This window comes from Mastigoproctus giganteus, chromosome 7 (assembly GCF_048544385.1).
Source record: "Mastigoproctus giganteus isolate SK-2022 chromosome 7, ASM4854438v1, whole genome shotgun sequence".
Classification (NCBI taxonomy): domain Eukaryota; kingdom Metazoa; phylum Arthropoda; class Arachnida; order Uropygi; family Thelyphonidae; genus Mastigoproctus; species Mastigoproctus giganteus.
Genome location: NC_143581.1, coordinates 95,774,282 through 95,800,794, shown reverse-complemented (window position 1 = coordinate 95,800,794; position 26,513 = coordinate 95,774,282). Strand labels below are relative to the sequence as shown.

The 26,513-nt window shown below is 38.3% G+C and overlaps 1 protein-coding gene across 1 annotated transcript in view; it reads right to left on the bottom strand.

Moving 5' to 3' along the window:
• LOC150083090 (WD repeat-containing protein 13-like) overlaps window positions 1-26,513 on the bottom strand; it is a 376,518-nt gene that overhangs the window by 71,904 nt on the left and 278,101 nt on the right. Inside the window, exon 11 of the mRNA XM_090377026.1 lies at window positions 15,375-15,433. Coding sequence (XP_090233152.1) covers window positions 15,375-15,433 — 59 coding nt within the window. The remainder of the gene's footprint in view (window positions 1-15,374; window positions 15,434-26,513) is intronic.

The following is a 26,513-nucleotide window of genomic DNA, read 5'->3' as shown; positions in this document are numbered from 1 at the left end:
GAAAGTCCTTTGGCTGTATCATGTCCTATATGTAGTGCATTGAGTAAATTCAATGATTCACAGAACTGCCTTTGGCAGTTTTCCCCTGAGCCCAAGCATTTCCACTACATTGAGCGAAAAATATTCCAAATCAATGGCAAAATATTAAAATTATTTTGCCACTGATTATTTTAATTATAATAGAAATAATTTTAATAATAATGGAGCCAAAGGACATTTTTATAATACGCAGGAATCCCTGATTTTAAACAAATGCAAACTATACTGTATTGTACCACACACTAAAATTTGTAAATTTAACAAGTTAAAAACTTCAATACAACGTTTACAGCTCTATAATTCCCTTGACAGTGGGAATATAAAAGAAAGAAGGCTTTTCTTACATGCAGCCTGTTCCATAACCCAAAAAATAAATGAAAAGAGTAGGTGACTATATTCCTGAGGATAAAGAGACAAGTTTATATGGTAGGAGCACTTTTAATTGAATGGGGAACTACTGGCCTCATCACTGCAGCAAAATACAAGGTCTTACACTTAATATTTTAATGCAGCAAATGCATTAAAAATTGGGAAACCAACCCTAAAATAACTTACACATTTGATAGGATTGGATTAAAAACAGTAGTTGGCATCTTCCTTTTATAAACCAAAAAGAATGATCATTTCAGTATATTTAATATGATCACACAAATTGGGAAAACAACCCTAAAATAACTTACACATTTGGTAGGGTTGGATTAAAAACAGTAGTTGGCATCTTCCTTTTATAAACCAAAAAGAATGATCATTTCAGTATATTTAATATGATCACACAAATAATAAAACATTAAGCATAATTCCAAGTGTCAATACACAGTCAGTCTTCGTATAATATGTGTTTACACTACACGAATTCGATCATACACGATTTATAAATAGGGGAACGATATCATACATAACATGAACCGAATTCGCTTATGCACGATTCGCCTTTTTACAAGAAATGTTTACAATTTTTTACAAGAAATGGCAGTTAAATGCGGAACACCCCAACTGAACGCAATACAATAGGAATGAAGAGAAGAATCTGAAAATGTATTTTTGTTTTTTATATCAGTGAAGGGGAAACACATTTCACCATAATAAGGTAAAAACCCACACAATTCCAGCTATTGGTACTATCGCAAATGTCATCAGATCGAGTTTACTACCACTTTATTCCCTAAAAATCAGTAAAATACTTAAAAGGTGTGAAAAGGAAGCGTCCTGGTGAAGACACTACAGATTCAGAGAGAAAAAGAAAAGCAATATCAATAAACAGAAGCAGACTGAATCAAAAATTCTTACCTGGGAAAATGTGTAGTGGCCAAAATCACATGGGCCTACGGCTCACCGGGGTTTCCCCGGTAAGGCTTATGGCCTGTCCACCTCTGTCGATGCTGAGAATTAGAAAGAACGCAGAGAAAATAAAAACAACTTTCATAGTAGGAACAATTGAAAGTGTAATTAAAATCTGTTAGATTAAGACACAAAGAATTGGAAGAGATGGAATGCTGTCATCTGTTTGGATAGAAAATGAAACAAAAAACAAGTTTGCTTACGATAGAAGCAAAAGCATTAGCAATATTTTATTAAGTAATAGTCGTAATAAAATACGTAAGTATTTTATTACGATTATTTATTGTGTTTGGTAATGTTTTGGTTACAAATGTGTGTTCGATTTTGGGTGTTCGGCACATAACCCTATTTTTTCCATAGGGCCTGCTGTTTATATTGCACGATTTTGCATTGCACGAGAGTTTCTAGGAACACAACTAACGTGCTATATGAGGCTGACCGCACTTCACATGTGAAAATATTCAGTTGCTGTGGTTTTCACAAAAAGAAGAATACGCTGTACATGCACAAGCATCAATTGTTAATGGGTATGTAGTTCAAAAGAAATTGAATCAGGATTAACTTTTGAATAAACACACTTGAATGAACCTAACTTAGAGGAATCTCACAAAATTGACAAACTTGAATTTGTTCATTCTATATTAACTTCAAAGGCTGGACACAACTAATGTCAAAACAAGAAAGACATCTAGGAAAGCCAGATATGGGCAACCATAGTAGAGAAAAATGTGATTTCGGAGTTATGATACAATCAGAAACAAAGTTTTCCACAATGTAGATAGTCATAAAAGAAAGCTACACTTGGAATGCTGTGTAGAAGTATGGAGACAACACCTAAAAAAAAAAAAAATAACCATCAATCTTCTTGAATCCACAGATGGGCAAACTGCTGGGTGGGATCTGCAAAAGAGCACCAATATCAAAAAAAGACTTAAGAATATGTGGGTTTCACAGCTTGGAAACCACACCCCTTAGGCAGGACTTTATTGAGGTCTATATGGCTTCAACAGGAAATGGTAAAATGGATGACAGTGAAATTTTCACTACAGGCTGGCCTTGTTTAACGCGATTAATTCATTCTGCGAGCGCATTGTGCAAAACAGAAATGCTTCGCGAGCACATTGTGCAAAACAGAAATAATCAATAGGAAAAATTATAATTGGTCCGTGACCTTTAGGAATGTCCATAAAGAATTTTAAAAATACCTTTTAAATAACTTTTTATCTGTATACCATGTAAAAGATAATGAAAATATAGAATTAAATGTTTATGGCATAAAATACACAATGAAGAAACTATTTATAATGGAAACATTTGAACAAAGTTGTTTGAACAGTGTTGGCTTTCTTTTTTTCATCAATCAATTTCTGATAACCAACAACAATCTTCTCTAGGTCTTGGCAAAATAAATATTGCAGAGAGCCTCAAACAAAAAGGTTTGAGATTCTCTGCGATATGAAAGATTTCATCTAGTTCTTTAACCACCTCCGTAGCCGAGCAGTTAGGAGTGGGAGTGCAGTGGCACATGCTCTTTGAGTAACAGCAGTTCAAGTCCCTGACTGCTAAATATGGCCGATCTGCCAACCTGCACTGGACCAGCATGGCAGATTATGGTCCATTTCCCTCAACTGCAGTTTGCCTTTACCTGGCTCATTTAAAAATTAAAAAAAAATTTTTGCATTTAAAAATTCTAATTTTTAAATGCATCTGCATGTGACTTTATTAGTGGGAGACAAACAAGTAACAGGTCTGCTTCTGATGGTTGATGGAACACTGAGGCAGGCAGCGGGCAAATGCTTGTTTATTGCCCTTCCAACATGCAGTAAGCTTAGCGCGCAATTCAAATCTTTTTCAACTATCACATAAAAAAAGATCGCGTTAACTGGAAATTTGCATCGTGTAAAGTGAAAAGTGGTATAATTTTTTCAAATAGCAGTAACTGAAAAACGCGTTAATTGAACTTGCATTATGCGAGGGCTGGCTGTATTATAAATGATTCCAGAGCAGAGACTGCACATTCAAGTTCCATGGAAAAAAGTTTAGAGTGGACTGTAGGAAGTTTTCTTTTAGCCATGAAATTGTTAATTACAAGAAAAAGTTTCTCCATGGATAGCTGAGGCCGACAGCTAGGGGAATTCAAAGTTCCACAAGACACATAGATTATTTTCTTTTTATTTTATCATTAATTTTTATGTATTTTTAAATTTTTATTTAGTTTTCTTTTATTTTATTTTTTTGCCAGTGCAGCAAATGCCTGTGGCTTTTCTGCACAATATGGCTAATACTAATCATAATCGTAACTTTAGGAATAAAACTGAAAGTTTCTGCAACATGATATGAGAGAATACATGATTGAAACACTAATAGAAGGGGGGAGCAAGAACATTTGCTAATGTACCCAAGGCAATGTTAGGTAGATCAGAAAACTAATACCTGGGGGGGGGGATACAAACAAACAGTTTAACAGTAGCAGCAGGCCCATTGAAAATGATTCTTGCACTACTTCTATTAGGACATACAACAGCCTGAAAAATAAGGTGGTGAGGATTACAGTCTTGTGGGAATCATCGCATGACAAGTGAATACATGGGTGTGTCAGGGTTACTAAAAGCAAAATCAGATACATGTATACTTGTACATATAGTAAATGCTAGAAGTACAGTAAAAAAATTGATGAATATGATGTATTTGTTAAGTCAACAAATGCATGCATAGTAGGAATATCAGAAATGTGGTGCCACTCACCCATAGGCAATGATGAATTTGGAGTACAATGTGTACAGGAAGGACAGGCAGGAGAGGGGAAGGGTAATGCTCTTGGTTAAGAAGCACACAGAACCTGAGGGAGCGCATTCAGATGATGTGGGTGGCCATTTCTGCAATGTTGAGTTCAGTTTGGTGTTATCTCAGCATGGGGAAAGCTAAAATGAGAGTAAGAGTCTGCTGTAGGCTAAATGACTGACATTTAGCCTACATTTGGCCTACAGCATTTTCTGGATTTACTGGATGACTGTTTTCTATAGAAAAATGTTAGAGGCAATAAGAGAAAGCAATACTCTTTATCTGATTATAAGCAGTGGCTTAACATACATTAAGAACATCCAGTTAAAGGAACGACTAGGTGCAGTGATCATTATATATATTAATGCAGGATATATTTGAAGATAAGTATTTCCAGGGGTTAGGGTAAGGGGTTTTTGCTTTCATAAAGGTGACTACTGCGGCCTTAAAAAAGTTTTTAAATTATTTTCAGTGGGACCAACTGATAATGCTACCAACTGAAAATTCTCAATAGGAAGCATTTCAGAAAGTTATTGTAAAAGCTACTAAGCTTTTTATATCAACTAAAAGCTATAGTTTGCAATTTAGACCTACATCGATGTCAGATGAACTGATGAGACCAGTGGCATTGAAGAAAAATGTTTGGAATGATTAAAAATTAGCATTAATAATTTATATGATTATAAATTAAACTAAATAAATATTTTGATGTATTCTGTAAAAACTTCTTCATACATTCACTTATAAAGAAGTTTTTACAGCTAAATGATTTTGTTATAACTGAGGAGAAGTGGAAGGCAAATTCCCAAGGTTAAAATTAAATAATGTACTTTGGGCTGTGTAATCTATCCCATTATTAAAAGAAACAGCAAAAGAAGTAAGGAAACCCTTGGCCATAATTATGAGAGCATCCTTGGATAAAAAGAGGAGGGTTCCTACAGATTGTGAATGTACAAATATGTCCCATATTCATTGGGGGGGGGGGGTGATGGATCAAAGGGAAAAGTGAGCAAATATATTATTTTCCCTGGAATATAAGACTGACATATTCCGGGGAAAAATAATGGAGTCAGTGGTAAATGACAGGAATCAAGGCACAGTACTATAGCAAGAGCTAGATAAATTAGTCATTTGGGTTGAGAAGTAGCAGTTGAGGTTTACCAGTGGCAAATGCAAGGTGATGCATAATAAAGGAGACCTAGGGGTAATTGTACAGTGCATCATGAAGTTCTCTGAGCACTGCAGACTGGCTATTAGAACACTCATGGTGTTCTGTCAATGATATAGAGAAACTTTACCAGCAGGGAAAAGGAGGTGATTATGCCATTGCATAAGGCAATGGTTAGGCCACACCTTAAGTACTGTATACTGGTTTTCCAGCCTCATTTTATGTAGGTTGTGTATTTGTTTGATTGGGTGCAGAGAGAGAAATGAATAAGTGAGGCAAACAAAAGGGTGCTCTTACCAAGAAAGGCTTCAGTTCAGCACTAAAGAGCATAGAAACTAGGCACCTAGGATATTCATGTGTGTAAGGCTTAAATGGATTGAGAAAATTAAATGCTGATGGTATCCTTATTCTTACTCAGATGATGAACACAAGAGGACCTAAACTTAAACTGAAACAGGGTAGCTGCAGGACAAGTGTGCAAAAAGTTTCAGCTAGAAAGCAAATTTTTGCACATCTATTACAAGCTACCATCTGGTGTTATGGAATTGAGTAGTTTGAATAAATTTTAAGGAAGAATTGTTGTTGTTGTTGTGGGATTTATTGGCGCAAGGGCTACTATGGCCAAATTGCGCCTGTTACTTTTGAAAATTCATCAATACATTATAGATGGGTCTAGAATTGGTTGTATACATTGATCATTTTCAGATAAATAAACAATTCTGATAAATTGGCATCATCTCCTAGTATATGTTTTAGTCGCAGTGGGTTTTGTGAATTCAGTAGAGATTTGAAACATGCAATTCTAGCTGAATGGTAACGTGGACACTCAATGATAATATGCTTCACAGTTAGTGTGGTACTACAAAGCGAGCAAAGTGGAGGATCTTCACCTAGCAGTAAAAATAAGTGTGTTAGATGTGTATGGCCAATTCGTGCTCTAGCAAGCACAACCTCTTCTTGCCTGTTTAATCGGGAACTGGATCTCCAAAGCTGTGGATTCTGTTTTATTTGAAGGAGCTTGTTATCTGTTTGGTGATGCCACATTTCAGACCATATCTCAGTGCATATCTGCCGTATGATTGGTTTGTAGTCGGAATATGGAACTGGGATGTAATTGAAACAAGTAGGGTGTTTTGCTGCTTCATCTGCACACTCGTTTCCTCGAATACCAACATGGCTGGGTATCCAGCAAAGCATTACGGTTTGCTTATTTTCACTGAGGTGATATAACTGAGATCTAATTTGTGGGATAAGTGGATGGAAATTTCGTGATTTATTTCGTAGGGCATTGACAGCACTTAAAGAGTCAGTGTATATTATGATCTGGGTGTCTAGATGATCGTTAAGGACATTTAAAGCCATTTTTATCGCATACAGTTCAGCAGTATAAACACTGCATTCAAGTGGTAACTGGACAGAAACAGTGGTTGTAGGACTGATTACTCCAGCTCCTACGGATATATCAGTTTTGGAGCCATCTGTATATATTTGGAGACTGCGAGCATTGGCCAATGCATAAGACGCATGTAACTGTCTAATGTTGTTGTTCGATAGGGAGTGTTTTACCCACTGAAGAAAATAGTTATCGCAAGGAGGTGTATACATTGCCCATGGTGCTTGTACTGCATCTGCAGCTTGAGATATATTTCCAAGATAGATGCCCCAGTCTTCTGTTAACTCTTGTAGCCGGATACCTGCAGGTTTATTTTCATTTGGTTTGTTTCTGTATAAGCTAACCCACTGAGGTTCAAAGAGATATGTCCAGATGGGGTGAGAAGGGAGGCTACGTAATTTGGCTGCATAGCTAAGAAGCAATACTTTCCTCCTGAGATTTAGTGGAGGCTCATTGGCATCTATATACAAACTTTGTACTGGGGACGTCTTAAAAGCTCCGGAGGCAATCCTCAGAGCACTATGTTGGACTGGATTGAGCCAAGCCAAAGCTGTCTTACGTGCAGAATCATATACTGGAGCTCCATAGTCCAGACGAGATCTTATTAAGGTTCGATAGAGATGCAGAAGCGTGAAGCGATCGGCTCCCCATGCCATGGAAGAGATAACTTTGAGGATATTCAACTTTTTCACGCACTGCGTCCGTAATTGCCTTATATGCGCCTGAAAAGTAAGTTTAGTGTCAAGTACTAGTCCCAAGGATCGGATATTGTTGCTGACTGGTATTTGTTGGATTCCTAACCTTAGTTCAGGATCTGGATGCAGCTGACGCTTTTTGCAAAAGTGGATAGCAGTTGTTTTTGCTGCAGAGAGGCGATAGCCATTATGAGATGCCCATGATTGTATTTTGTTTATTGAGAGTTGTAACTGACGCTCGATTGAGCGCATATTTTGTGAGTGGCAGGATATTGTAAGGTCGTCTGCATATAGATAGGTGTCAACATTAACTGGAATGTTCTCTATTGCAAAGAGCGTCGCACTAAGAACTGAACCTTGTGGGACCCCTTCTTCTTGGACAAATGTGCGGGATAGGGAATTACAGTAACGCACTTGAAAGGTTCTATTTTGTAGAAAGCTCTGTATGATTAGTGGTAGCTGACCTCGGAGTCCTGTGGCATAGAGATTTTGAAGAATGCCATAGCGCCAGGTGGTATCAAAGGCTTTCTCTATATCCAGACAGACCAAGACAAGATGTTCTTTACGGATAAAAGCATTCCGTATGTTGGATTCTGCCTTGATCATAAGGTCTAGAGTTGACCGATTTTTTCTAAAACCGTACTGGTTCCTGTTTATTATCAAATGAGATTCTAGGTACCATATTAATCTAGCATGAATCATTCTTTCTAATGTTTTACCAAGGCAACTACTAAGAGATATTGGCCGATAGTTTTGTGGATTTGATTGATCCTTTCCAGGTTTGACAAAAGCTAGGACTATTGAGTGGCGCCAAGAAAGAGGGTAGTAGAATTCAGAGAATATCCGGTTGAAATATATCAGTAAGGAGTTCATAGCTTTCTTCTTTAGGTGTTTGAGCATGATATAGTGTATCCCATCAGACCCTGGTGCACTATTAGCTGACCTATTTAAGGAGCTCTCTAGTTCGAGTAGTGTAAAAGGTCGATTATATGGAAGAGATGCCGTTGTTTTAAAAGTAAGCTTATGCTTTTCTGCGTTGGCTTTTATCTGTTTAAAGGCTGACTCATATGCGGATGTGGCAGAGATTTCAGAAAAGGATTCGGCTAGGGCGTTTGCAATTTCTATTGCAGAGGAGTAGTCTCTACTCTTCCAACTTATAATAGGTGTTGATTCCGGGTGGGATTTACCATTCAGCTTTTTAATTTTGTTCCAGATTTTTCTGCTCTCTGTATTTTTATTAATGGTGGAAACAAACCGGATCCAAGAATCTTTTTTTGCTTTTTTCTGCACATAGCGTGCCTTAGCTTTACGTTTCTTAAAATTTACCAGGTTTTCAGTTGTTGGGTTTTTGCGAAATAGATTCCATGCTTTATTCTGTTCTTTTTTGGCATCACGGCATGCATCATTCCATCATTCCACCAGACATTGGCATATCTATGAGGACCAACTCTGGTTTTGGGTATAGAACAACTTGCAGCTGTTTTTATCTGTGCAGTAATGTGGTTAGTAACAACATCTATAGGCTGGCTTTTGATGACTTGATCATCAAAGAAAATTGCATTGGTGAACCTGTTCCAATCTGCCTTGTTAAATTTCCATTTTCTGTGGCTGGTTATATGTGAGGTTCTATTTGTTTGCAATTTGCAAATGATCGGACAATGATCGCTATTCAGTGGGTTACTTTAAATTAACCACTGAATAAGTGGGAATAGTTTTGGAGAACATATTGATAGATCTATGGCAGTAGATACTCCGGTGGAAAAGTGGAAATAAGTGTTAGCACCAGTATTTAATAATGTGAGATTCTGATTGTCAAGAACTGTTTTGATGAGTTTTCCTCGTTTGTCTATCTTGGGAGATCCCCACATAGGATGGTGCCCATTGAAATCCCCTAGCAGAATGAAAGGAGATGAAAGCTGCTTTATAAAATCCTCCAGCTCTTTTACAGTAAATTCTTTGTTTGGGGGGAGAGATACACAGAGACTACGGTTAGCATAAAACTGAAAACAATTCGTACTGCTACAGCCTCTAATGTGGTCTGTAGAGGGATTTGTTTGGTAGGAACCTTGTTGTCAATAAGTATGGCTACGCCTCTTCTTGAGTTAGTGCTGCTTCTGTCTTGTTGGTAGATACTATAGTTTTTGATCACTGGAGTCACCTGTGGAGTTACATTAGTTTCTTGCAGGCAGATGATAACTGGATTATGCTGTTTGATGAGATCATAAATGTCAAAAATATTGCTTCGTAGACCTCTACAGTTCCATTGTATAATGTTCTGCATTATTTAGTTTTAGAGGTTGTAAAAGGTTCTGTCTGTTTTTTGTATCCAGCCTGTTTAGATCGATCTAGTTTCATCCTTTCTTTTTTCCGGAAGGCAGGACGCCCAGTGTCCATGTCGTCTTCTGCGTGTAAATCTAAAATGGTCTCTTCTTGCAGAGTACCAGAATCTATATCTATATTTCCTGAGCATGGTTGGTCTGCATTGTTTGACGCTGATGCTTTCAATTTTGTAGTTTCTGGCAAAGTATCATTTGCAGTTGGTGGTACTGTTAGCGGAGTATTGCTAGCGCAAGTTACTTTCCATTGTTCTGTAGATGGTTGTTGTGGGGACGAAAGCACTGATCGAGCCCAATCGGCAATTGAAATGGATGGGGATACTGTGACTGCTGTTTGTGTACCAGTTGACTGATATTTTTTGGTTGCTGCAGCATAGCTAACTTTTGGCATATTGAGCATAACTTGCTTCCTAGCTTCTTGGTAGGTGACCTTTTTTTCAACTTTGTATTTTTGGATGTTTTTTCCTAACCTCCAGAGTTCACATGCTTTTGAATACGCAGGGTGCTGGCCTTTACAATTTGGACATTGTGGCGTTTCTGCAGTGCAGTCAGTTTGTGAATAGCCTTTAGAGCCACAGTTCGGGCAGGTAGGGTCCCCTCGACATACTGTTTGTGAGTGTCCAAATTTTTGACATTTGAAACATCTGATTGGATTGGGAATGTAGGGACGTACTCGGCAGTTAAGGTATCTGGCTTTCACACATGATGGTAGGGTTGGTGTGCTGAACGTTAGAATGATGTTCCTAGTGGGAACAAGTTCACCATCTTTTTTTAACATTATTCGTTTGGCTTGAACGACTTTTTGTTCTTGCAATTCTTCTACTATCTCATCTTCAGCAACATTCATCAGATCCCACTCTGCTATTACTCCTTTGGAGCTATTTAATGTGGCATGAGGGGTGACCTGTACAGGTATTCCGCCAAAAGTTGACAATTTCAGTAGAGCCTGGGAATGCTGATGTTTCGTTGTTTCAACTAGTAAGTCTCCAGAATGTAATCTTTTCACCATTTTCGGTGAACCAGCCACACTTTCTAAACATTTCTGAATTAGAAATGGTGAAAGGGCACTCAGAGGTTTGGATGAAAGAGAATGCAATATGAGGAATGTTGGATATTCCTGTTCATTCTCATTTTTGCGTAATCTCTTAGATTGGGATGCGTCACGTTCAGTTTCATTAATGTCATGAAATGAGCATCTGGGCTCAAGTGCTGGGTATATAAGGTATGTTAGTGTCTAACGGCTCCTGGGATTTCTCCCATCTCCGCGGGTGTACATTGTATCGGGGCCAGAGATTTGAAGTGTGTGGGGGTCATGTGCTGTGTATTGTGTTGTGCCCTTTGTTCCTCCGGTCTATTAGCCGCCGAGCCCCTAGTGGGACCCGACGTTACCACACCATGCCACGGGGAGGCTGACCGGGTGTACCACTGTAGCTAGAGTACTCTGGCGGGTCCTGCCACCTACTTTCCTGGGATTTCAGTGGCTAGGACCAGATTTAAGAATGAGATGATCGCTGTTTCTTGAGCAACGGTTGTAATTTTAACAGAGCGTAGGGTTGTTCGCTGATAACTTGTTCTAGGGCCAAATAGGTCGGGCAGTAATTTTGATGTTTTTAGATTTAGACCTGTGGGGGCATGAGTGTGTGTGTATATAAAAATATATATACACACACACACCCACACACAAATATATATATATATATATAAACTAAAAAAAAAAAAAAAAAAAAAACGTTGTGCAAGAGAAAAGTAAGGGAGGAAGGCAAAGACTGGAGGGTAGGAAACAGAAGAAAGGGGCCAATAGAAAAGATGGCCCCTGATGACAGTGTGGCATGCCCAACGCCTCACCAGAGAGAAGAGTGGGGTGGCGGGTGGACGAAAACCACCTCCCCACAAAAAAAAAAATAAATAAAAATAAAAAATAATAATAATAAATAAAAAAAAAAAAAAAAAAAAAATCATTCTGTAAGAGAAAAATAGGGGGGGGGGAGTAAAGAACGGATGGCAGGAAACAGAAGAAAGCCGGAAAAAAAAAAAAAAAAAAATGAGAGAGAGATATACCCCGCAAGTTCAGGGTAGGTACAGCTAGCACGGCCAGTCAGTTGCAGCCGACAACTTGCTGGAAATCCAGCAGTGTGAGTGCTGCTATGGTGGATGGGTCATGTTCAGTAAGGTCTAGTTCAGGTGCCGTCATTGGGACTCCATTTGGTGAGTCTTTGTCGCATCCAGACTGAAGGCTGGTCCAGTAGTCCATCAGAACGAACAGTGGGGGTGGTCAAAACCGGGAGTCCAAGATTAATGGTCAAGTCCAGGGATCGATGCTAGGCCTCTTCTTGATGAGATGTGTCACGTCTGGTCGAGAAAAGTTTGTCCAGGAATCAATGATGAGGAATTTGTCAAAGTATGTGTGGACCCTGTCTTTGATTGCACTGCTGGTCAAGTCTTGTGCAAGTTGGTCCAAGGCATTAGCATTCATGGCTCAATGATGAATAGCAACAATTGGCAGTCATGGTTGTTATGACCTATTGATTCGGATACTAAGGTGGTGGTAGTGCTTTCTGCCTGGTAAATAAGTCCATTGCAAATTGAGTCAGAGCTCGGTAAGTTTCTTCATTCTGTAGGGTGAGGTGTTCTTGATTTTGGTAGTTGAAGCGTAGTTTTGTTATTAGGATCCTCCTGAAGTCCTCGTAGATTTCACAGCTGTGGGCAAGGTGCTCCCACGTCTGATCTTCTCCACAGTGGCAGCGGGGTGAGTCTGAAATTCTGAAGTCATGTAGTTTTTTCTGGAAGGAGCCATGTCCAGTGAGGAGGTGGGTAGCATAGAGTCCTGGTGAAAACCAGACAGGTGTGAGGGGGTAGAAGGCCCTGACATCAGGGAGGAATCTTTTGGTGACAGCGCCTTTAGTTGATGTCTGCCATCTTTCTTGCCAGGTGTCTGTTAGATGTTCATTAAGTCTCATCTTTTCAGCGTTTCTATTATTTGCTGGGTCAGTGGTGAAACCTGCACAAGTAACTGCTCTTCCTTTGGCTATTTGGTAGAGCAACCCATGACGAACAATCTCCAGGTCCAGTGGAAGAGATCCAGTGAGGACCTGTAGCGCATGGGTGCTGACAGTGCGACAAGCACGCGAGGACAGAAGGAGAAGAGAGCGCTGGATAGTTCCTAGGCGCGATCTGTTTACTACGGTATTGGCCTTCTTGTACCAGACTCCAGAAGCATAGGTGATAACCGGGATGAAAACTGCCTTATAGAAGAGTGACAGCGTTCTCTTCTTTAAGCCCCAGTCCTTCCGGGCAACTCTTGAGACTTGGGCAGCATACTTCCTGATCTTAATCCTGAGTTGGTATAGATGAGGAGTGAAGGAAAGGTTTTTGTCTAAGATCAAACCTAGATATTTAAGCTCTGTTTTTAGTTTTACTGTAACACCATTGACCTTGATTTGGGGTGGTCTTCTCAAATCAAGGGTGCCTTTTAGTAGGATCGAATTGGTTTTCTCTGGGGAGATCTTTAGGTTGTTATGCTCTGCCCAAGCTTGAAGGGTGGAGATGGCCTGGTTGGCAGTTGCTTCTAGTTGGGTTCTGTTATTGGCAGAAAAGAGCATGACCAGGTCATCTGCATAGGCCTGGGTTTGTACATTGTTGAGTTTGGTGTTCAGGAAATCATCCAGCACCAGATTCCAGAGGAGAGGCCCCAGGACAGATCCCTGAGGGCATCCCCTGAAGACTGGTCTGGAGACACTGCAGTGGGGAGCAGACACGACAACTCGCCGGTCCTGGAGATAGGTCTTGATGCATCTATATAAGTTTTCTGGGACATGCGCTCTTCGGAGTCTGCCCAGGACGCTGGGCCACCAGAGGGAATCGAAGGCACCAGCAAAGTCAAAGGAGATTAGTAGAAAGTATTTGGAGTTGCAGTTGGTAGCAGCTTCAATGATTGTTTCCAGTGCATCAATCGTGGAGCGTCCTTTCCGGAAACCGTACTGCTTAGGTGAGGAGAGACCAGCGTCATTGTAGTGGGCTTCTATTCTATGGGAGATCATCCTTTCGAGAAGTTTGCTGAAGACTGGCAGCAGTGCAATGGGCCGGTAAGATTGTGGCAGATCATGTGGTTTGGTTGCATTCTTCAATATAAGTCTAAGGATTGCAGTCCTCCATTGTGTGGGGAAGAATCCTTGGTGGAGACAGTGGTTTAACAGGTTGAGTATTGTAGTGGGAATAAGTTCAATGGCCTTCTGGACGATTTCTGGATCGAGCATGTCTCTGCCCGGAGCCTTCTTGTTTCTGATTCTAGATGCAGCTAAGTTGAGCTCGGTTGTGGTGAAGGGTTCTTCAATTGCAGTTGTGTGATATGTTTCATTTTCCATGCAGAGCTGTAGCTGTTCCGGTGTGTGTGGGTCAGCAGGCTGCTGAAATGTAGCGTCTAAAATATTATTGATAGTATCTTGCCACGATCTTGTATACAGTCCGTTCGGTAATTTTGTGGTTGATACGACCTCGCCTCTGGGAAGCTTGTTAGTGGTCACTTTGTACACAATCCCCCAGGGATCGGCGTTCCCTTCAGTGCTTACCAGGGCTTCCCATGAGCGCCTTTTGCGCTGTTTTATTGTTGTGGTATACTGGTTCCTGGTCACTCGATATTGCTGCAGTAAAGCCTCTGTTTCTTCTGGAGGCCATGTTCTTCTTGCACGTTGACGTGCTGGGTAGTTGTCACAATCCGTGGTTGCTCCTTTTTGCCCCAGAGGATAACTTTCCCCCCAGGTTACTGGCCCCGCCACGTGGAGGCAGGAGCGGTGCCACCAGTGATTTTTTTTTTTTTTTTTTTTTTTTTTGATTTGGTAGTTGTTGGCGCATCGGCTTCTATGGCCATATTGCACCTCCCAAGGTTTTTGCAGTACTTTGATCCAAGCCCGAGGCGGGAATCGAACCCGCGACCTTTGGGTTGCCGGGCAGGTACTTTACCCACTCGGCTAGCCCGGTCGGCTGCCACCAGTGACCAAGCGAGAAGAGATTAGTGGTTAGTGTGTTATGTAGGTTAGTTCTATATACAGGAAGAAGAAAGGTACCTTTCCTTTCTTTTGAAAAGCTTACTTCTTTATTGAGAAGAGCAGAAAAGAAATAACTTAGTAAACAAAAGCTTGAAAATTCTCTGAAAACAGCTAATTCTAGAGAAGGCGCTTTGAGATTCGCTTTTAGACTCGCTTGGCACTCGGGGCCTAAGGAAGAATTAGAACATTATTAGAGGGGGTGGACAGATTAGGTAGGTAGTAGTTTTTTTTTTTTTTTTTTTTGTTGATGTTGTATAGGCTTGCTTCCTTGCATCATTTGCCAGCCATATGATAATAATAATCTCCCAGTTATGAGACATACCCTCCACCCCAACTTAACCAAACTTTTCCTCTTTTGTGGGAAATTTTGTCTATAGAATTGTAAGTATTTGCTTACTAATTGTCGAACTGCTGGACACATGTAAATAAAGTGGTTGTTTAAAATTTGAGCCACTAACGTGAGAGCCGCATAGTTCTGAAATGTCTAATATTTATTTAAGTTATTAATTCATTACATTTCCAAATTTAATAGTGCAATGTAAATTGTTCAATTTATTTCATTTTAACAAAAGCATACTTTACCTTTTTCCTTTTGTCAGTTTACCAGAGGGAAGATCAAACAAATATGATACTATATAGCCCTGTAACCATTAAAAAACAATAAAAAATTATTAAATAATAACAGCAAGAGAATTAAAAAAAAAGTATTCGCTTCATTACTTGGCACATACCAAGTCAAGAGAAACAACAACAGTTTTCAATGCACATATTTTTTGATGTATTGGGTTGACACTGGCGAGCTTGGTGCCATTAAACGTGTGGGAGTTTTTTCCCCTACCAGTTAATGATGGGACCATTATTATTATTATTATTTTTTTTTTAATAATTAGTGATGCACTCTAAAGGGAAAATTCATTTCTTCAATAATTGGAAAACAACGCAACAGTAATTTGCCACGCGGTTAATTGATGAAGCACACTTCGACCTCAATGGCTATATCAATAAACAGAATATGAGACAGTGAAAATTTCCATGCAACCACAGAGACTGCCTTTGTATCAGATAGGTGAAGGAAGGCTGATACTCAAAATTTCTGTCTGTATGATATTGAAAATATATGGCAGAATTGCCAAAGGTTGGCTGGGACCATTCAATACAATAACTAAAAATCAATATGTAAATAAATAATTCCAAAGAATAGAAGGTATAAATGAAGAAGGGAAAAATTAGTTCTGTAAATTTAACTTTAATTAACATCTGCAGATGTTTTTTAATAAATCATTAAATTAGTCTTTCTGAATGCCACAGTTAGTGTGACAGACCTCCTTAAACTTCTCCAAGATCACTGTTCAAATACTTAAAGGCATGAAAATGAACATGGAGGGAACAATTTTCCAACAAGATGAGACACACAACCACACATGGCAAATGCCTCATTTCCTGAGGGAATATTTTAATGACAGGCTCATCTCTAATTGATATACTAGCCTATAAGGGATTGCATGGTCTTGGCCATCATACTTGCCAAATATGAATCCTAAAAAAAGGAGATCTACATAAAAAATCCATAGAAGTGAAAGGTGAAATCACACATGTTCCAGAGAACATCTCTGAAGAAATACTGATTGTAGTTATGGTTATCATTTTTTTCTTTCTTTCTTTGTTTATAACCCCAGAAACAAAAGGTATAAGAACTTATAGTACCTTAGTATCATGAGTTGAAAGTTTGGAGGACAGAAGTTATTTGTTGATATTAGACTTTTAATCTCTATATATTGTAATTTTCAGGAAATACAAGTGAAGGAAGGTTTAGAGAACAGAAGCCTTTACCTTCTTCACCTGTATTTCCTGAATAATTATAATCTAAAGAGATTCAAATTTAATGTAAACAAGTGCCTTCTGTCCTCTAAGCCTTCAACTCATACTTCAAAAGAATAGAAGTAGATGGGAGTTCTGTGAGTTTAACTTCAATCAAAATCTGTGAGTGGTCTTGGATACAAAAAAAGATCACATATTAAATATGTTTCTGCTTAAATAATAAACTCTTGTTCAACAATAACAAACTCACCAATACTATTGCAATACATCAAAAAACACTGGCTTTGAAAACTTGTCTTTTCCTGATGACCATGTTAATTAGTTAAAAACTATAGCTGTAAAGAAAAGTATAACAGAAAAGTGAATGAATCACAAACTGAATGTGATATCACTAAAAACTGATCAAATATATGCATAAGAGCATTAAAAACTAAATTTAATAAAAACAATAATTAACAGATTGTGCGCACTACAGAAACCCAATGCAAATGTCACACTTTAATTGATGCTACTGGCCAAAAAGGCTGGCTCATTAGCAATAAACCATCTCCTACCATATTTTATAATGATATTCCTAAGATCCCAGAATTATAATTTAAAAAAAGTTGCTACAGCTTTTTGACAAAAATTTTCCCTTTCATCAAGAGTGTAAATTCTGGGATAGCTACCATTATTTCCTTGAAATTAAAAAGTGGAGATGAAAGGTTCCCCAATCCATAAAGGAACTAAAGAAACGATGGGCAATTATAGACCAGTGAGTCTGACTTTTCTGGAGAGTAAGATTAGAGTCAATAATTAAATATGCAATACAAGACAAACTTCACAAGAATGTCATCATAAACAGGTCTCAGCATGGTTTTGTGAAGTGGGAGACATTGTCTGAAAAACCTTGTAAATTAGCATGATGATGATAAAACACAGATGGATGCAAGAAATAATTTGACATTACATGTCAATTTATTATAAATCTTTATAAATGACATGTAATGTCATTTATAAAGATGAAATGTACAAGGCATAATTATATATGGGTTTAAAGTAATTAATTATATAATATTGGTGTACATACACTATAGTTTACCCATAAATTTAAACTATGTATGTAGTATGAAATGCATCATTTTAATTGTATCTCATATTGTGGCAACTTCACGAGATACCAGGTATTGCACTATTCTGAATAAGTAATGCTTCTCTAGTAGAGAAGACACAATATGAGATACAATTAAAACAATGCTTTTCATACTACATACATAGTTTAAATTTATGGGTAAACTATGGTGTATCTACACTGATATTATATAGTTAATATACTGATTTAGTACGGCTTCTTATATGGTTCTTCATGTAAAAATTGCATAAACCAGAGTATGTCAGGATAACTTTATTGTGTAAATCAGAGTATGTCAGGATAACATTATTGTGTAAATCAGAGTATGTAAGGATAACATTATTGTGTAAATCAGAGTATGTAAGGATAACATTATTGTGTAAATCAGAGTATGTCAGGATAATATGAAAGATGTTTGTTGCGTTTTAACTAAGGCCATATTGCTCTGGGGATATGCGGTGGTCATTCCCTGACCTTTCCGCATCCTCCGTATTTGGTGGTCACGGGCTCGAACCAAGGTGTAATCAAGAAGCGTGTGCTACACACTGCTGCTCCTGCCCACCTGGCTATGGAGGCACCCCAACATGAAAGATACAGTGGTGGATTAGGATGATGAATGGAGACAAAGTGCTAATAAATGAGTATTGTTGAGAGAGGGCTGGACTAGAAAGTGAGTCCCTCAGGGATCAATGCTCATGTCTCTCTTGTTTCTTATCTTCATAAATTATGTTGATGATGGAACAGGGAAAAGAAAAGCTGTCAATGTTTGCTGATGATTTAAACACAGGAAGGGTGAATAACAATTGGAAGAACCAGTCTATGCTGCTTTAAAAGAATAAGAACCAATTGCAAGTCTGAAAAATGGCAGCTAAAGTTTAACACTACCAAATGCAAGGTATTGCACTTGGGATACAGAAACTCAGGAGTATTTCACAGACTGGTGGGGAGGGGGGGTTAAAAATTTTCAGGATGAGAAAGACATGATGACTGTGATATAGAATGATGTTCAGCTTCCATTGACATCAAACATAAAATGGTGAAACCAAACAAGGAAAACTATATCCAGGTCAAGAGATCACACTCGAAATGTGACCTCTGGACCTTGGATATATAAAAAAAAAAAAAAAAGGGAATAGCTTGAATGCATTTCTTTCAAAAAAAAAAAAAAAAAAAAAAAAAAACACACTACAAATGAACTGTACAGATAATTTTAACCAATATCCAAATGAGGGTTTCCATGTCTACAAAAATGGCATAGCCACAAACCTAATTTACAAAACTATAAAAAATTATTGTGCAAATATGGTACATGATACAAATCTCAAACCACTTCCAGGTGATAGAGGATATCTTCAACTTTTTATTCACCAACCCAGAAAGTGTGCTCCACAGTACAACATGAAAGCATAATCACAAAACAGTAACAATGGCAGAATTTACCAAAACTCCGAGAAAGCACACTGCATACTGTGTTTTCCAATGAGCTGCAGTCTACCACAGTTGTTATGCATAATTTTTGTACATGGATTAAAAATGGGCCACTGAGTAGATCCAGTTATGCAGCAGTAAGAAAAATTCACAGAGAAACCTATTTGTGCAATCGCAATCATCTTGGCAGATGTGGCAGCCAAACAAAAGTCAGTGACTGAATGGCACAGCTGGTTCAAGGAAGTTTTACTCAACGCCCAGGGAAATCCATACAACATGCTGACATGAGTTTAAAATGTCAAGGTCAACAGTGTGTAACATGTTACATGGTTATCTGAGCATGAAGATATACATGTTAGTATCAGTATAAGTATCAATAGTGGTAAATGATACAAGAAAGCAAGCTTAGAGACCATAAGCCATAAAAAAAAACAAAAAAAAAAAAAAAAACCCAAATCCAATTTCACCTATCCATCACCTCCAATAATTTGCTTAGTTCTTCTTTGACTTTTTTTCCCTTCACTTTTCATCCCATATTCAAATTACCCGCTTCTACAACAACAACAAATGGAAACTTGTTCCAGCAATCAACTACCCATTGACTGAAGGCAAACTTCGGCACATCTATTCTGCAACCATAATTCCTCAATTTGAATTTATGCCCCTCGTGTATAGCCCAAGCAAGAAGAAGAATCCCATCAGCACTGACTTTTCTCAAGCCATTCAAAGCCTTAAACACCTCAATCAGATCACTTCACAGGTACTTAGCCTGATAGATAGATGAAATGTTTTTTTTTTTTTGGCTGATGCTGTATAAGCTTGCTTTCTTGCATCATTTGTCACTATTGTTACTAATACTGATACTAACATGTCTCCAGATGCTGCAATTTGCAGAAATGAAGCCTATATTGGTAAGAGAATCCTTTTACTTCCCTCACAAATCTTGTTGGCCTTCTCTTTACCTGTTCCAGTAGCTATACATTCTTTCTACAATGAAGCCTCCAGAACTGTATGCAGTATTCAAAACAAGGCTAGACCATTGTCTTATACAATGGGATAATCACAGCCTTATCCCTGTTAGCAAAATTCCTGTATATCATTGGCAAAACTTTGTGAGCTGTCATGGCAGCCTGTCTACCCCACTCAGAGAACTTCATATCAGACTGCATAATTATTCCCAGGTCATTTTCATTTTCCACTACCCTGAGTGTGGTTACACAGTTGGTATTTTAATCTGGGATTACTGCTACCCATATGCGGTACTTTGCAGTTGTCAATGTTAAACTTCAACTGCCATTTCTGTGCATGTCTGCCTAATTTTTCCAGACCGTCTTCCAACAGCAAACTTCATTACTGTTGTTAACTACCCTGGCAACAACTGCATCATGTACAAATTAGACATTAGGCAGGATATACCTTTGTCATTAATAAATACAGAAAAGACCAATGGGCCCAATACCAAAACCTGTGAAGTCCACTAACTACATTAGTCCAAAAAGAGCAGTGTCAATGGATGCTGCTCTCTTTTGAGTATGTCTTCTCCAATTCAACCATTCTATTATCCACAGTAGCAACTTGCCCTTAATGCCACACTGCTCCAATTTGTATAGCAATCTTTTATGCACAACAGTATCAACAGCTTTCTTGAAATCCAAATATAAGGTATCAAAATTATTTTTTGCATCCAGTTCCTTTGTCACTGCATTATAACATGTTAGGATATACTATGTCAGAATGAATATTCAATCAAATTGGCCAGACAAGGTCTACCTTTAACAAACCCATGCTATGAGTGAAGTATAACTGCGCTGCTGTCTAGATGGTCCTGCATTACTTCTTTAACAAATGACTCCATTATTTTCCGTGGAACAGAAGTTAGGCTAACAGGTTGTTGTTTACTCAAGTCACCCATTGATCCCCCTTTGTGAAATGAGTACACATTTGCACATCTCCAGTTCACAGTTATCTCCCCTGAATACAAAGTTGTTCTCAAAATTATGGATAAGGATTTGATTACCTCCTTTAATATGATTGAATAGATCCCCTTCACTACAGGTGCCTTTCTTATGTTTGACTTTAACAATTTCCATTTCACTTTCCACTCAGTTATTATAAGCTTGTTATTGCCAGTCTTTTCATATTCAGCCTTGGCATGCCTAACCTCCTTTGTGACTTGTCTGCAGAATAGTTTATACCTACCACAGGCTTCCATATCACCAGATAATTTATATGCATCCCATAAATTTTTTTTTTATCTACCACAAGTATCATCAGTTCATCTGACATCCAATTTAGGCTGAATGGTATCCTCAGTTGATATTAAAAGCTTAGGAGCTTCTATGATTAATTCCTTGAATGCTTCCCATTTAGAATTTGCTGATGGTAAGTCTATCAGTTAGAATTTAAAAATTATCTGAGACTACTGTTGTCTCCCTTAAGAAAGCAAAAAATCTTCCTTTCACCCTTGATGTTAGTAACATCTAAGTATATCCAAAATCAGTACACTGTGATCACTGCCACTTAGTGGTTCTTTTATCTGCAGATTCTAAATGCATGAAGAATAATTGCTGATAACAGTGCTTTCTACAACAGTGCAGTTGTAGAAAACAGTCATCCAATAAGTCCACAAAAGTCTTGCTACAGTGCGAGTGACCAACCCACAAGTTTCAATCAATATTTGGAAAGTTAAAATCCCCCATTATAAGAAATTCTGATTTTCTGGCCCACTCTATTTCTCTGTACAGTTGTTTGTTGTACTCATCAGAGTCATCAGGCCTATAACACACCCCTACCCTCATTTTTGCTTTCCCAGTGCTTATGTCACACCAAACTGACTCAGCACTGCACTGTCCACCTATGTCAACTGGATGCACTGCCTTAGATTTTGTGCTTTTTAACTAAGATCATAACTCTCCCCTTCTGTCCTGTCTGTCCTCTGTGTGTGTGTTGAACTCCCCATATTCAAATCAGCATCCTTTATATGTGAGTGATACCTCATCTCAGATATCCCAACAATTTCTGCATTTAATGACTTGACCCACACTTCAAATTTCTCAAATTTATTTAGTATGTTCCTAGCACATGTGAACATACAAGTATATTTGAATCTTTTCTTACTCTTAGTTCCTCTAACCCACTCCATGTATTTCCTTGTTCCATGATGACCCAAAGCAGGCCTTGAAATCCCTATACTTTGCTTTCTGGGCTGCTTCATGTTCCAATAGAAGCAGTGCAAGAATTACTTTCACTTATGCCTACAGCTATTGTTAAGCTGCTAGCATTAGCAGATGCATATGATGCAAGAAAGCAAGCTTATACAGCATCTGCCAGAAAAAAAAAAAAAAACCCTTTCCGTTTCACTGATCTATTGAGTACAAATGTTTGTTTAGTTCTGCCTTGTATTTTATTAAACAATCAACTTCCACAACAACAGATGGAAGTTTGTTCCAGAAATTAACTGCCCACTGGATAAAGGCAAATTTCCGCACATCTATTCTACAACTGTCTTTCATCAGTTTGAATCTATGCTCCCTCAGGTTTTTAATCTCAGTGAGAGGCAGAATCCCATCAGCATTGAACTTGCTCAATCGATTCAAGGCCTTATACACCTCAATCAGATCACCTTGCAGGTGCCTAGTCTCCAGAAGCTGCAATTTATAGAACTTTAGTATTTCTTCATAAGAGCATCCCTTTGTTCCTCTCACCAGTCTTGTTGCCATTCTGCATACTCATTCTAGCAACTCTACATCCTTCCTAAAATGAGGCTTCCAGACCTGTACGCAGTACTCAAGGTGTGGCCTGACCATTGCCTTTTACAAGGCAATAATCACCTCCTTATCCCTGCTCGCAAAATTCCTGTATATCATTGACAAAATCCTATGACCTACTCTGGCCGCCTGTCTGCACTGCTCAGAAAATTTCATATCTGACTGCACAATTAACTCCAGGTCACTTTCATTCTCCCATTACCCTGAGTGCAACACCACCCAGTTGGTACATTTTTCTGGGGTTACTGCTACCCATATGCAGTACTTTGAATTTGTCAATGTTAAACTTCAGTTGACACTTCTCAGCCCATCTGCCCAACTTTTCCAGATCCTGTTGCAGCAGCATACTGTCATTACTGTTATTAACAATCCTGCCAACCTTTGTATTGTCTGCAGACTTTGAAATTAAGTTTGATATACCATCATCAATATCATTGATAAATATAAAAAAAACAACAATGGGCCCAACACCGAACCTTGAGGGACACCAATAATAACATCAGTCGACGCAGAGCAGTAACCATTGATTAGCACTCTCTGTCTTCTCCCACTCAATCATCCTTTTATCCATTGTAGCAACTTACCCTTAATGCCATACTGCTCCAATTTGTACAGTAGTCTTCCCATTCCAACAGTATCAAAAGCTTTCCTGAAATCCAAGTACAATGTATTCTGGTTATTTGGGCCACCGGTTAATCGGGGCAGCCGTTTATTTGGGACAAATCTTAAAGGACAGAACCCAATCGAGAAAATAGCTAAGGTTTACTTCACTTAATTGGGACAACATGCCGTTTAATTGGGGCAGGAGACTGCAGCACTGGAGATTACCCTACAATTGCCTCTGACTTCATGGTTCGGTCAGATTTCTGGAGGTCACAACCATAAAACAAAAAAAAACAAAAAAAAAAAAAAAAAACAATTAGCAATCACCTGTTTATTGGGCTTTGCTGTTAGTACAACCTACCATAGACATACAGTAAACTCTATCTTATTGAATTTGCGATAATACCGACAGCTGGAATTCTGTGGGTTATGGTGAAATGTGTTTACATTTCCATGAAATCTTCAATCATATAAAAAAATTCATTTTCAGAATTTTCTCATCATTCCTATTTTTAAAGCTTTGTAACTTGTTACTCCGTTCTCACTTGCGTGTATCGTGTTACTTGCAATTTGTTTGTGCCATGTTCTTTATCTTTTTACTGTTTTAAATTTTAACCCCAACCCGCAAATGTCAGTGAAGAGAAATGTAAACTAGTTAGTATGTACATATTACAGTACGTATTAATTATTCCGATTATCACGTATATTCTTTCGATTTTCACATATCATTTAATTTTTTAATTGGTAAGGTAATAAAGGGTAAATTTGTGCTTAATATATCTTTACTTTTACAGCCTGTGGATATATTCCTCTTATTTTCGCTAATTAGAATCGCTGTTTAATAGAATTAAAATTCAATTCACAAATGTGATCGCAATGACCGGCACTTACTACACCTCATATAGTAAACAGTACTTTACTTTGATGAGTACATCATAATGTGTTTTGATTGTAGAGTGAACCAATTGTAAAGCGGAGGTCCACTGTATTTTTTAACTATTTACGTGAAACTTTGTATAATTGGGGCAGCAATTTAATCAGGCAAAAGTGTACTAGTCCGGATGTGTCCCAAATAACTGGAATTGACTGTATATGATATCAAAATTATTTTTTGCATATAGTTCCTTTGTAGCCACATCATAGTGTCCAATCAAATTGATCAGACAAGACTTGCCCTTAACAAAACCATGCTGTCTGAATTATTACTGCTGTCTTGTCTAGATGATCCTGCAATACTTCTTTAACCAGTGACTCCATTATTTTCCCTGGAACAGAAGTCAACTAACCGTTCTGTAATTATTTGTGTCACCCTTTGATGCCCCTTTATGAATTGGAGATATATTTGCACATCTCCAGTCTGTGGGGAATTCCCCTGAGTCCAAGGATACTCTCATAATTATGGTTATGGGGTTTGCTTACTTCCTTTGCCACCACCTTTAATATAACTGGAAAAATCCCACCTATCGCATGTGCTTTTCTTATGTTTAACTTCAACAATTTCTCCTCCACTTTGCTCTCAGTTATTACAAAATCATTTAACTCTCTGTTAGAGTTTGATAAACATCTGGCCCTCTCCTTCTTCCTCTCCTCATGTGTGAATGTAGAAGCAAAATACTCATTTAATTTGGCAGCTATTTGGGAATGATCATCTACAGTCCAACCGTTGATATCAAGTGGAACAATCTGATTCACCCCCTTCTTTTTAGAGTTTATATAAGTAAAGAAGTCTTTGCTGTTTTTCTTTGTATTCCTTGCTAAAGATTTCTCGTAATCTGCCTTTGCCTGCCTAACCTCCTTTGTGACTCAATTAGAGATCAGCTTCTATCTATCAGAGGCTTCCATGTTAATTTATATTTATCCCATGCATTTTTCTTCTCTGCCATTAGTTTCATTAGTTCATTTACATCCATTTTTACCTAAGCATAGAACAGCATTTCTTAGTTGGAAGAAAAAGCCTAGTAGCTTCCAAAATTACTTCCGTGAATGCTTCCCATTAATATTTAGGCTCCTTGGCAGTTATTACACGTAGGTTTTTGTGCTGAACATACTTTCGTGTTCCTTTGCGCCCCACCAAGTGAATGCAAAGCCATGGTAGGCCTTTTGCAAGTGTCCTTATTTCCGGGCATGAGTGGGTTAGGTATATATATGGCCTTAATAGGCAGTGCAAGAACTCAATTACCCAACAATAATTGAATTCTGAATTACCAGTTTTAATATCAGAACAGACTTCTTCATAGACACTTCATCTTCCCAATAAAGGTGGATCAGAGCAGCTGTTCTGAGTGTTTATCACATTTGGTTTCAAAGCAATCATATGACAGATATAAGGGAGCTTGCCAACCATTCTGGATTAAGAAGGCCAACATTTTCTCTATGGATTTTTTTTTTTTTTTATGAAATCCCCAAACACGGCAGGTATTAGAACCTACAGTATTATTATTATTATTATTATTAAAATCAGTTTATTTCCCAAGAAACCTTGGGTCACCCCGGGACGGCTCTGTGCCAGAAGGGTGTGAATACAGACTAAGGTGCGAGGAACACAATGTACAATAAACAAGGGTACATTCGTGCTCAACCCGAGACTTTTACAGGATTAAATAATGTACAAAATATACAGTAATATACATGATTACATGAAGACAGAAAGTCTTTGTCATATACAAATAGGCAAGTTAAAAAAAAAAAAAAAAAGGTCTGTCCAGGAGCAGGTGAGTATTATAAGTTCATAATCTGGTAACAGTTCTTGAGGATTTCCTTCCTGTAGGGCTTGTCTTCACAGAACCTATCAGGGTGGATGCTAAATTTATTGAAGATCCGAAGACAATTGGCTGGAAACATGTTCCTCAGGGAATCAATGCTTGACAGCGTAAGACGTAGAGGGAGACAGGAGTCGGGGTGCTTCCCTCTTGGCCTCCTCGGGCCAGAGATTAATGCAGATACTGATGGAGCATCAATTCGCCTCGTTATAAGCCGTGCAAGCGTGAGAACATT